Source organism: Amphiprion ocellaris, chromosome 7, assembly GCF_022539595.1.
Source record: "Amphiprion ocellaris isolate individual 3 ecotype Okinawa chromosome 7, ASM2253959v1, whole genome shotgun sequence".
Lineage (NCBI taxonomy): Eukaryota > Metazoa > Chordata > Actinopteri > Pomacentridae > Amphiprion > Amphiprion ocellaris.
In genome coordinates this window covers 6,616,083-6,629,227 of record NC_072772.1, presented here as the reverse complement: position 1 = coordinate 6,629,227, position 13,145 = coordinate 6,616,083, and the positions used below count along the sequence as shown (strand labels likewise).

General features: G+C 38.8%; 1 protein-coding gene across 3 annotated transcripts; it reads right to left on the bottom strand.

Moving 5' to 3' along the window:
• Positions 1–2,719: 2,719 nt before the first annotated feature.
• Positions 2,720–12,034, bottom strand: pde9ac (phosphodiesterase 9ac). 3 transcript variants are annotated; one of them, XM_023291327.3, is made up of 20 exons: positions 11,846–12,034; positions 11,342–11,499; positions 9,794–9,864; positions 9,098–9,175; positions 8,837–8,880; positions 8,614–8,668; positions 8,368–8,438; positions 8,153–8,240; positions 7,939–8,020; positions 7,767–7,841; positions 7,594–7,680; positions 7,265–7,369; positions 7,047–7,129; positions 6,606–6,762; positions 6,367–6,480; positions 5,965–6,069; positions 5,717–5,845; positions 5,532–5,627; positions 4,055–4,137; positions 2,720–3,333 (listed from the first exon to the last, which is right to left on the bottom strand). In XM_023291327.3, exons 2-19 carry the CDS (start codon positions 11,408–11,410, stop codon positions 4,087–4,089), a joined length of 1,560 nt encoding a protein of 519 aa, XP_023147095.1. In that variant the 5' UTR covers positions 11,411–11,499; positions 11,846–12,034; the 3' UTR covers positions 2,720–3,333; positions 4,055–4,086. The 3 variants fall into 3 exon arrangements, with proteins under 3 accessions (XP_023147095.1, XP_023147098.1, XP_023147097.1); XM_023291330.3 differs by having other exon boundaries at positions 4,055–4,131; XM_023291329.3 differs by lacking the exon at positions 4,055–4,137.
• Positions 12,035–13,145: the final 1,111 nt, after the last annotated feature.

Below are 13,145 nucleotides of genomic sequence, written 5' to 3'. Positions count from 1 at the left end.
TTCATCTGCAGCAAATTTTTTTTCCTGCACAGAATCACTTCTCATCTTTCCAAAGTGTGAAAACATTTGATTTAGGAGACAGGAAGTAATGCAAAAGTCAGTCTACACAAGTCACAGTCATGACACAGTCAGAAAACACATTAAGAGGATAGTTTCTACTCTTAAAATATACACATTTTTTTCTTGGTTATCTAAAATGGTTTGACTGTTAAAAATGTAAGCAGAAAGACATGCAATACTTTTGTATTCATGTTTTCAAGTTAATAAAACTGCTATTATGTTGACTGTAAATTAGAACCGATTATGTGCCGAAGTCCTGATCAAATGTCACCGCAAAAGGCCACACCTTGCTTTGAATGAAAAGGCCCCATATCGTGCAAGCTCAGTGAAAGAAAAATAAAATCATTCATTTAACCACGATCAAAGTGTTTTAGTAAAAGATACAGCACTGACTGTCACATCAACAAACAGGCCCATTGAAGTATTGTGGCAGTTTAACATGGAGTGACACCCTGCCTCGAGGCAAAGAAAATGGCTAAAAAAGATATCAGTTACTTTAATTAACATCGAAAACATCCAACTGGTGACAAGTCAGCAGACCTGGGATGGTGATCTGTCTGCATGATTTTTGATGTAAAAACTGAAATGTGAAGACATTTCTGAGCACTGGAGGCACTCTGCATGATTAACCACATTGTCAGATAATATTAAGCATTTTCACAAAGCCTCTGCATGTAGATCACATAAACAAACACAATGCAATAGAGGAATTTTGCACGTTGTCTTAACTTGTCACTAAGGAGCTTGTTTTTATTTATAGATAGCGGTGCTTCAATCAGCAGCCACTCAGCAGAGTGCAACTCACTTTGCTTTGGTGATAAGACAACATGTTGTTTAATCAGAACATTCCTGCAGGTTAATGTCAATACACTCTGGCACGCCATGTGGAGAAGGTGATGGGTAATTACATCCATTCAGACAACACACACGCGTACTCCAATGTGTTTGCTCAGTTTCTCTCAACAGCAACAATTACATGAGGCCCACTGTTTTCTTTTTTATTGCTTTGAGATCATCAGGTATGCACGAGTGCAGTAGAACGCACAGAAAAGCTCAAATGAATCCAGAAGAACTCAGTGTGATTTAACAGATAAGTAAGGGTTCATAAAATTAAACTGCAGACTAGAGGAGTCTATGTGATTGTGAAATGCATGAACAAATCGAAACAAAAAAGATAAATAGCATCTTTTGTGATTCATACTCCGTGTTGATCACGTGGTTTCATCAGAGCTGTGTAGGTGGTATTCAGTGTGTGTCAGTTGAAGCCTGCAGGTGAGGCAATAATGGAGTAATGGGCAACATGTTGCCAAAAAGAAAAACAGTAATAAAAGCACTGTGGAGTAGCTAGAGGAAAACCACCAAGATCTCAAATGACTGGAAGGGAAGCTGTGGAGAGAGAGAGGGGCGTAGTGAGCTGAGATAAGTGGTACGTTTGGGTGGTACTCAACTGGATAACTAGTCATATATCAGCACATGCTGACTGTATTCTAGCCCTCAAGTCTAAAACGTGGCGATAAAATATCAATCAATCAGGATGACATTCAGAGAGTAACTGGAATTTCTGCACAGTGCTGCTTTTCATATGGCGCCAAATAAATGGAGAGAAAAGTCTGATGTGAAAAACAAGAGGAATAAGTCAGGGGTGCGCAGCTATGAAGCTTTAGGTTGGATGTTGCATTTGTGTTACACTGGATGTATCTATTTTCATTAACAGGGGGTCTTGACTGATCTGGGAATGATAAATATTAAAATATTTACCAGTAAGTGGACCGACTGAGTTGCATTTAGAAAGAAAAGTCCTTCTGTTGACTTAGTGTGGACAAAGCTTGCATGTACATTCTTGACTTCATGATAGCTGCAAAAACATATTATTAAGTCAATCCAATAATTGCCACAGTCATCTATAATGTGCCTCGCTGCAGTGCGCCATGATCCCTGTGCATTAACAGTATGTGCCAGTAATCAGCAGTAATCCCAAATCTTATTGTCTTCATCCCCAACTTAGTTGAAAGTTGCTTATGGAGGTGGATGTGTTGACAAGAACGCTCAGTAGCTGTTGAACATTCTATCTGCAGATGTAAATGATGGAGATGTTTGGAAGTTCCAGAAAAATTTAGCAAGGCAGTCTTTTGTTAAACTGCCATTTCCAAAATTTCCAAGGTTACGATGCAACTTTCATGTTTGTCCAGTTTGATATGTAACATTCCCAGTAGAGATACAAATTACAAATTGACGGTTAATTTCTAACATAACTACTACTTAGATCGTTATTTTTCTATCTAAACTAATATTTTAACTTTTTGGTTTTGGCTTTACTCTATTGTCTATCACTGTGTGACCCTTACCAGGCTTGTTTAAAATATTCATGGATGTTTCTGTGTAAACTTTCCTCTTACAGACCTTGGACAATATTTGCTTTTTTGTATTTGTTCAGCCACATGAAGTGACTCTGAAAGCACAATTTCTCCTTTTAAGACACAAGACACTCTAAAATGTGTGTTGTCTAACCTTTATATAACAGGACTCACAGGGTGTCACAAATGAACGTACATACAAAGCAGTTTTACATGTATTATGGGATGTTAAAGCTCTTATTATGTAACACCTTGGACAGTATGTCTCTGTATGGTTTTATTTTATTAAAAAATGTTGAACAAAATACACCCAGAATTGTGTAGTTTTATTGAATTGCTTTTTGTGTGTGAACAATAAAAGAAAGGTGTGAAACTGCATTATTCTTTGGAAAACACTCATCATGCACCATATCAATCAAAACTTTATTGCTACAGTGAGGTGAAAGCATCTCACTTGGATGCATTTTATTTTTCTACTCATGAAACTGGGAGAAAAAGAATTTAATATATTCTTGTAAAAAAAAATCCCAACCTTTTGTTCATCGGGGCTACTCAAGAGTCATCGTCTATTTTTAAAATGCATGGTAATCAATCTTAAATGAGGGTTTCAAGTGTTTTTTTATGGAGAGCTCTTGATGTGCTATGAAATAAAAATTAGTGAACAACATAAACACCATAAATATACAGAGAGGTCAGCAGGTCGCTCTCTGTGACATCCAGTGCAAAAGTCTAAGTCAAAGTTCAAGACATGCCACCTTGACGTCTAATTTTAGTTCAGTATGTAGCCAAGCAGTCCCTTTTTGTTCCCTTGTCCTCCTGCTCCACCTGTCATCTTCACAACGTAGTGCTGAATGTCTTCACTGGGGCCTCAGTCAAGGTTTTTAAAGTCTTTCCTGAATTTGATCACAAAGGAAGATCCCTGCAATGAGATAAGAGCAGGAATTAGGCAGAGAAACAGCTGGGCCCAAAGGACAAAACTAAAACTAGGTTTAAAAAAGAAGAAGTCATTGCCATCATCTGCCACAGAAAAAGGCTGCTGGACTGAAGTCGCCTCAGATCTGAGTGAGGATTGGCTTTCCTTTGTGGGGAGTCAAAACTTACTCAGAGTCTGATGGAAACTTTTTTCTATTTCTGTGGAAAAAGTCAGTGTGTCATTGTAAAAAATAAAGGCAACAAATGAGCAACAATTTCACCAGTTTGTTTTCATCATTTTACTTGTGACAATGACAAAATTAAATGAATATCTGAGGCCTGTTTGTGGGATTCTTTATTTTCTCCTCCTGTGCTGTTCAACTTGTTCACTCTAATTTTTCTTTGTAGTCTTTTTGAAGGTCTATTCATCAGAGTGTCACATTTGCCGCCAAACTCTGACGCTGAACCAGTTTTGCAAAACAGGACTGAACAGGATTATCCGTTTGGTTTCTCTTTGTGAAGAAACTGATATGAACTCCTTGTGAAATAAAAGGTGAAGCCAAAGTGATGAAAGTGCTGCGCATTCCTGAAGGTGTGTTTTTGCAGATAGAGTCGAGTACAGAGCAGAGTTGCTGTGAAGAGCCCAGACAGATGCAGAGACAGAGAGCACTCATGACACTAACACTAAACACTGAAGCACAACCAAGGAGTCAGTCGCTTTTACTTACACAGAAACCACTGCACTCACTCACTGCAGAGCTTACTTCTTCTTCCCGCCTAATGACATATTTTCAGTTTTTTTCTTCTGTGCCTCATTGAACAAAAGACACACCTTTATGTTAGCAAGTGGTTTGAGGAGTGTGTGTGAATCTGTGTCCATGTATTTGCAGGTTATGCGTGTGTGAGACCCCACCCATGTGAAACAGATTGCATGACTGGCAGTAAAAAGCCTAAATGACACCATGCGTGACAGTATGGATTCGATCCTCTTTGCAGTAAGAATATAACCCCTTGTATTATGATTTTATTACCAATTTCCCCAGCACTAATTTAGCATGTTAACATGTGCCGCTGCATGTGTGTGCAGGTTCAACAAGTTATACTCCCAGTACTGCGACCTCTTATTCCCTGAGGTCACAGTATGAAATTCTCACACAAAAGCATGATAACAACAATAATATTCTCATGTTTTTGTAATGTAATGGAAAAAGCAAAACCATTTTTCAAAACCATTTTCTTACATTGTTGTTTGTACTCTATATTTTTAGTTTTATATTACCAAATTCTAAGTCACAACCTTGAAGCAAGCCTTTGTTATTTTGGGAAATATGTGCAGTTGCTTTCTGGCAGAGAATTAGCAAAAGAACAATTGTAAATATGTCAGCTGGGAGTTTTGCAGGGGATGTACAGGCCTGTTCCCTGGCTGGGAACTGCAGCTTCTTGGAGCCTCTGCTAATTGCCTGAAGGGTGTGAGGGTAGAAGGTGTTGCTTTACAGACTGTAGAGCATTTGAGGTAAACCTCTGAGTTGCGATTTTGGGCCATATAGACAAAACTGACTGATTTGCTTGCAACTTGCCAGAGGATCACAACATGGCAGAAGTGTAGCATCAGTTTATGCGTGGGTTAAAAAAATCGAAGCTGTAACGTGTTAATCAGAGAGCTGTAGAGCTGCTGGCAGGTGGCTGTTATTACCAACTGAAAAGGGAATCTAGCTGCTTCTCCTTATTTACAGTCTTTGCGCTAACATAAGCCAACCAGCTGCAGCCTTTTATTAAATTAACAGATATGAGAGCAATATTGATTTTCTCATTTAACTACGAACAAAAGAGCAAATTAACATACTTCCCAAAATGTCAAACTATTCCTTCCATGTTGTGAAACATCTCTCATCATCTGAAGTGATACAAACTATTGACAACATCACATCATCCTGATAATTAAATGTAACAGCCACTTTAGCATGCTGATAAATGAAGAGAAGTCAGAGAAAGTGTATGTGCAGTTTGTGAAAACTGGAATATATTTGTCTCTGTGGGTTTTAGCCATTTAGCTTTGTTATTATTCACCACATTTGTTCACATTTTGATGTTATATTGTGAACATAAGCTTGTGGTCATTACGATATACTCATTCAATCTCTACAGAGTGTCAGGTGATTGGCAGATCTGTTATTTGGCCATGATTTTACACAGAATAGGTTCTACCTCTGTCATGGCGTCATCAATCTGCTTCAGCTCCTCATAGTGGTCACGAGAGTCTCTCAAAGGTTGAACCATGATCTCTTCAATCTGAGGGAAAAGCTGGTGGAAAACAAAACTGTATAAAGACTAATTCATAATCAAAGACACTGTGTTTACATCAGCACACATTTGTGAAGACATGGTTCTACCTTCATGACAGTCTCAAACATTGGGATGAGGACAAACTTGATGAATCCAATCTGAGCAGTAGGTTTGGTGACTTTATCTCTGTCCATGAAGGGAGCCACTGGGAGACCCTCAGACTTCTCCCTGTCACTCTGGAAACCAAAGAAGTAGAAGCTTTGTCATCAGATCAAATGTACTCAGGCTTTTCTTCAAGTTGACATTCTTAGATCATGGATTTTCGGGTAAAAGCAAATGCTTTGATTGGTGTCACCTGCATGAAGTATTCCTCCAGTAGACAGTCCACCCATGGCTCAGCAACCTCAGTTGGTCTCACCTCATTGGAAATATCACAGCACTTGATCAAAACCATCTTCAGCTGAAAACACAAACACACATGTATAAACACATACAGAATACGCTCACAGACTGAGGATAGAGAAGTCTATTCATTGCTGCAGTAACAAACACAGATTTGCCTTCCAGCATCTACTGTATTTCTGTGACCAGTTTCCCAATTACACTAATACAGCCCATTTGGCTGCTGAAGATTACAGCACACTCAACAGATAAAGGCCTTCTTCTTTCAAGGTCACATCTCTTCAGTACTGTGCAATAAACTGTTGATGTCAGGTGGAGTTGCAACGTGATCTCGTAAGGCATGATGCATACATACGCATGTCACATGCTCCTCATTGGTGAAGTCAAAGTTGTCCACTTTATGCTTGAAGGAGTCTAGTATCTCCCCATGTCTGGCCATGTCAGTGGCCAGAATGAGGGTGATAATTGCCTGGAAATACAAGAGCAAAACCAAAGTCTGTCGGACATTTGCTCACATTAGAATCATAAAATCATCACATGCTTCAAACTGGCATGTAAATATGTCTCAAGTGTGTGCAAGATTGCAAATCTCACCTGTCTGATCTGTTTGAATGCCTCAGGATCCACATTTGCAAAGATATTGCACTCGGGAAGAGAAAGGATCTGGAAGGCCACGGCACAGTGATGGTTCTCCAGGGGAGAGATGTCATTGTAGCGCACTGCCAGCTCTGTGCGAGCATTGATTTGGTACCTGATAGACAGAAGACACGACTGAATGGATGATTTTAAGATGGATGGATAGTATACTTTCATGAAGCTTCCCTGATAAGAGAGGTTCCCACCTGCCTGAAACCCCAACCAAAAACAGCATGATAATCTGGATGTTTTCATACCTAAACTCTCTCCAAGCTGAACTAGTTTCACAGTTCATTGACAACAGTGTTGTGCAGAGGATGTCAAAACATGCTGGGGGTCAACGGGCATCTGCAGTGCTCGATCTGTCAGCACCTCTACAGACAGAATAGTGAATCTTACGTGTTGTTGTAGCCAGGGTGGTCCAGGTCATGACACACTGCAGCTGTCATTAAAATGCCCATGTCTGTGAGAGTCAGCTTCTCCTGGACAACAGTGTAAATTAAACGTGTTATCAAAACATGCAAGATGTCCAGTCTGGAAAAAGAGGATGATTCGGTCTTTTAAGAAAAAGAGGTAAAGGAGATGTTTTATTTTGCAACCACAAACATGCCCCATACCTGTAGGTTGCAGAGGTGGATCATGCCATACATCATCTGACTAACACAGAAGCAGTGACGAAAGTTGTGGAAAGGGTTGTTACGGTAGTTCTCCTGAATTGCCAACTATGAGACAGATAATTATTCATTCAGTGCTCTGACTGCAGAGTCTTAAATCAAAAGGGTTTCCATTGTTGTACCCTTTGATAATTACCTTGCAATCTGTGTCATAAATCTGATATTCCTCTTAGCAGAATCACTGCCTTTTAATTAAAAGCAAATTTGAAATCTGGACCGTGTGCACGGCAATATTCAATACATCCTGTTTTATTATATAGTTTTAACTTTACCAGCCAGCGTTTGAGAGTGATCGGGTTCATGTTGAACTCCTTCACCAGTCCCAAATCATGGTACATATACTCTAGACAGCTCAGCATCTGCAGCAACAACGAAAGAGGAAAGAAATACGACATTGGTGGCTTGGATAACACAGAATGGAAATGAGAGAAGGAGACAAACAAACCTCATTGTGTTCCCAGTGCCAGACATCAAATGTTGGCTTCTTCAAAGCCTCAACGGTCTCCTGAGAGAGTGTGTACTGTATATAGTACACAAAGAAAATCCTTAGAACCTTTTGATCTTCAGAAGCGGACATTATTTAATAGTGAAGACAGGATTCATCATAGGGAACAAACCTTTGGGTAATTGGGGACATCTCGTCGAGGAGTGACCTTCTTCCCATCATCTGAGAAGTTGTACTTGCACGGACAGTTTACCCTGAGATCAGAAGGGAGAAAGTTTTATCTCATACTTTGATAATATTTTACTTTCATATTTCATTTGACATTTTGCTGTTATAGAAGTGATATTAATAGGGGCGCATTGGCCTTGTGGCAAACTTCTTTTCACCTGCCACCTCCTCTTGAGGTCATCTCATCTCGTAGCTTCTTCAGATCATTTTTGCACTTCTCAATCTCCACCACTTTCAAGCCCTCCACTGAAACGTAACGAGGATATTGGCTTAAAAACTACGTTTCCTGCAGAATATCACAGGTTATATTGCAATATATTAAGATTTCCTTTCACAGCCTTTTATAAAATGATGTGCACAATATACTACTCACATTCCACTCTCTTCTCCAGCATTGCTAGCCGGTTGGTGACCTCAGTCTTCAGCTCGTTGATGCGAAAAGCCCTGAAAGAACGGCAAACAACGAGGACAGAGAATTATATAATAATGACGTGCACCTCATATGGCTCAATGGCTGTGACTGTGGGTTTATCATTGAAATGCACAGGTGTCAGGTATGAATATGTGTTATGTGTGAAGGGGGGAGGCTTTAGTCATAACATAACGTTGAAGGTGTTACCTGCTGAACTGATCGGCCACCTGGGACAACACGTTCTGAAACATGTCCTCCTTCTCTGCAGACATAAATATATGCCTCATACATCATCATGAACAGCAACTGCATAGTCAGGTTTAAATGTTTTCAAGCTCATTACTTTCGCTGTTGATGTGTCGCTGAGGCATGAATGTCTGTGAAAATGAGCTTGTTAAAATAAAAACGAAAGCTGTTCCTGAAACTTTACCTCCAAGCTGACCGGTAGACAGAGGGACAACTTTGTACAAAGAGCTGCAGGGAAATCAGATGGACAGGTATTATTTATAATCGTAGAAATCTATATTTACAGTACAGCACCATTAAAATCTAGTGGTGATTTTTAATGTATTTTTTTTTGTTTAAAAAATCTCAGCCTTGTGGTGTCTTAGCTGTGAGCTAATGCCAATGTGACATAGAGATGTTATCATCATTAACATATAAATCTAGTTTTTTCATGCTGGTACATTACTTTGGAGAGTTGGTGGGCATGGTGGGGTCAATGGAAACTAAGGCACCTTCTGGATCCACCATCATGATGGCAGTGTTCCTGCAATGTGGAAAGAAGAGGGCTGTAACCAGTACAATTCACTTTTTACATTTTAAATAAATAAATGATGTATTTATTGCATTTATAGCACATTATTTTTCATTACATCAATAAATATCTATAAAGTCTTTTGAAAATGAAGCTGTTTTTATCTCGATGTGAGATGGTGTGAAATACTACAGAAGATTTAAACAGAAATGATGAAAGCATATTTGTCACAATAAATTTGCCACAGATTTTTTTCATTTGCTGTTACAGACAAAACTTCAACTGTGCATTAAGCTTTCCAGGAGTGTGCTGTAACATATTAAACTTTACAGTGTGGAGTCAGTAAAGATGTCAACTTGTGCAGATTGGAAGAGGGAAAAAAGCCAAGAGGAACAATCTATACGATATCATATCTTACTCAGTAAAACAAAGCAGAAGGCAGACAGCAACAAAATCTTACTTTGTCATTTACAGTTTTCTGCCTGTGTGTCTTTATGATGATTACATGCATGTGTTCCTCTCTCTCTACATGTTTCAGTATCTGTGTTTATCACAGTTTATTGTGACTGCATGATGAACCTACTGTGCTATAATCTTGTGCATCAGGAAACAGGTAAACAAACAACAGACCTTGGAATGTTAGATGAGGAACACAGAAGCTCTTTGATGTCACATGGACTGCAGTGTCGGCTGAACACCACCTGCAGAGAGTAAACATGGAGGTTTTATTAAATCAGACAAATTTTTGGACCCTGATCTAAATTTGTATATGTCTGCAGTGGGACGCTGAAAGAATTTGTCACTGGGAAAAAGGTCACAAAAACAAAGCATTGCTATTATATAAATTTCAGTGGCACACATGCACACAAACAGCTGCTTTGGTTATCACTCGCCTTAGTGTTGTCTAATTTCATGTGCTTTTCAGGAAACCAAATCACATACAAACATAAAGTAAGTTCTCTTTCTATGTTTGAATGAGGCTAAGTTGGAAAGACCACTGGCAGAACAGTGTGAAAGAAAACAACAGCTGGAGTTGGAGATTTCATGGAGCTCTTTAAGATAGTAACATTTTGCACGCCTGTCATACGCAAACAAATCAGCCCAGTTTACAAGACCCAGTACAGTGTGTGGAGTGTACATAATCTGTGTGGAGGATGGACAGTGAAAGGGGCTGCGTATACTTGGAGCAAAAACTGCCATCTTGAAGTGAGCAGGTGTAGCAGACAAACAATCAGCGTCAGGCCGTGGGCTCGGGGCTCTTGAGCAGACATGTGTCATCAGCAGCTCTCTACTTGAAGCACTCTAAATCACCAGATCAACAAGTGTTTCGCTCATCTGTAACTCAGTATGTTTGGAACTGCGAGACATGAAACCCGAGCCAGAAACCATTTGTCACGACTGTTTTTATGATCACTAAGCTGTTGCTCTGTTGTTCAGAGAAGTCACAAATGTTACACTCCACATATTTTTCTTCTTCACCGCTGATTCACTGCAGACACTGTAAACACTGATGTAAAGAGAGAACTAGATCTAACGGTAGTGCAGCAGAAATGAATGCTGTTGTGTGAGCTGTTAGCAACAGGTGTTTGGTTCTGTCAGTAACACCTGTAAGGCAAGTTGATCTACATCACTGTCTAATTTTAGCTCCTCCCCTGGAGAGGTAAATCCACTGAGAATAGTTGCTATCAAGTCTACAAGATGAGTTATAAATGGAATTACTTAACTGCCATAGTTAAGATTGGTTTTATCAGTAAAACCACTATCAAATTCTCATTAACATTGTAGAAAAGCAAAATGAGTGTAAAATTACTGGATGTGTGCCCAAGGTGATGATTATTAACTTGTTTTCGACTTGTTTTCCCCACGTAGCATTAATTTAAGAAACTTGAAATGCGATTTTTATGCATAGTCTGATACATAATCTACATGAAAACACATTCTGATTAATATACGAATGATCAAAATGTTTTACATGTTAATGTTATTTATTTTTGCTCTAAGTGTTGTGAAGTAGCATTATTCAAACATTAATAAAATATTATATCTATCTTAAAGCTGCATATGTACAATCTAAACCATAAGAAATTACGATGCATAATTATGCAAAATGTTTTACATTTCTATCAAACAAAATGTCAAGATTGAAACAAACGAGAACATACCTGGAGTTTTACCCACCTTTTGCACCTTCCCATCCACATCCAGGTAAATGGCTTTGGGGGCATAAGAGGAGGAGCTGGAGCCCATGTTGACCTCCCTCTCCTCTCACACACCTGCAGAGAGTCTGTTCTGGAGCCCTTAATAACAAACCTGAAGGATTGTTTCCTTTGGATCCACTAGATTTACAAATAAAAGGACAACACATTTGTTTTCTTTCTGTAATTTTATGTATATATAGCTGAGTGCATACAAACACTGGTTATAAACAGTAAATCTTGACTGAAGGACATAAGAACACATCAGCCTGCTTAAATAACACTAAACTCTAATGCAAAACATTAGTATTCTAACAAGTGTAAAAGATAGTAAATAAACATTATTTTCCATAGTACACAGTCAATGCAATGCAATTTAAACTGTAAAACATTCACTTTAAATAAATCAGAAATCATTGTACTCTTAATATAGTTAATAAATCACAGTCAAAACATTGCAAAGCGTCAGCACATCTGTTGAACTCACAGTGTTGGTGATGCAGCTTCCCCTGTGGAGGCTGGAGGTAATGTCCCAGGTGCTGAGGATGCAGCTGACTCACATGCAGACACAAACGCACATATGCAAAGGGAAAGCTGAGGCGACAACAGAGGGAGAGAAAGAGAGAGGGAGAGGTTGTGAATGATGGAGCCAGTGAGGAAGGGTATGTGTGACGGAGCCAGAGGGGTATGGAGTACTGTGAATATAACTGGCACTTGTAACTGGTTGCCATGGTACCGTTGCTATGGAGAGAAAAAAAAGACAACCCTAATGTATTAAGTGGCTCTGGGCTTTTACCTGAGCTGCTCACAAAACCGCTTACCTGCATATTCTGAGTCACTGATTATTAAAAGAGAAAACAAACAAACATTATGACGTTATCAGATACTAAATATAAAGAATGCCCTAGCCTGCTATCTGGCAAAATAACAATAAAGAGCAATTATTAGGGGTTCAGCAGATGCACGCTGCATAACGCTAGCACTGATTAGAGCACTCAACCATATCTGGAAAATCAACGAAAATTATATCTTATCAGGGGGAATCCACTTCTAAGCTAAGGAAGGCCATATTTTCAAGTGGCCTTGATTTTTTTTTCGGCCAGTGAACTGCATTCAAATAAACATATATGCGAATGTTCATTTGATCCTGTGTGTGTTTTTGTGTTGTCCTCCCCAGTTCACTCATCCACTCTATTGTTGATAGCAGGTCTGGCAGATGGTTTGGTCAGATGAGTTCAGCCGGGCACTTGAGAAGATTTAAAGGTGCTTTTTATTTTTAGCAACACTTTCTAACCGATAGAGTGCAGCCTAAAATGCATAAAGCACATGTTCTGATATTATTTTGCAACATATTCAGGCAATGTAAAACACTTGGTAACAGTCTGAGATGACATTTCAGTTAATTTCATGCTAGTTTTATTTGTTTTGGCCTTAAATTTCTAATTTATCTGTCTGTATACGACACATTTCGATAAGTAGAATTTATCTTCAAGAAGAACATCTATATATTGTTGCAAGTATAAGCACAGGAGTATTGAGAAACTATTATACTACTATTATAGTATTAAAAGAAAATGTGGTTCTTACATAAAATATAAATGACTTATCATAAGTTTCAACACTTTTACTTCTGTAGTTGGCTGAAGTGCAACTAGTTCTTGCTTTTTTTAGATGGATAATTTATTCCCAAAGTTCCTAACTTAATGGTGATACTAGGGAGAATTAATTTTTTTTTCATCACCAGCTGATTTATGGGCTGGAAAAGAAGAATAAACAAAATTCTGTCA

Bases quoted from the DNA above. Each gene is read 5' to 3' on its own strand.
- pde9ac (XM_023291327.3), bottom strand. From the start codon at position 11,410: ATGGGCTCCAGCTCCTCCTCTTATGCCCCCAAAGCCATTTACCTGGAT. The intron at 6,481-6,605 runs GTGAGATTTGCA...TTGTATTTCCAG, and splicing joins CATTCAAACAGATCAGACAG to GCAATTATCACCCTCATTCT. The intron at 6,070-6,366 runs GTATGTATGCAT...TTGTGTTTTCAG, and splicing joins ATGAGGAGCATGTGACATGC to CTGAAGATGGTTTTGATCAA.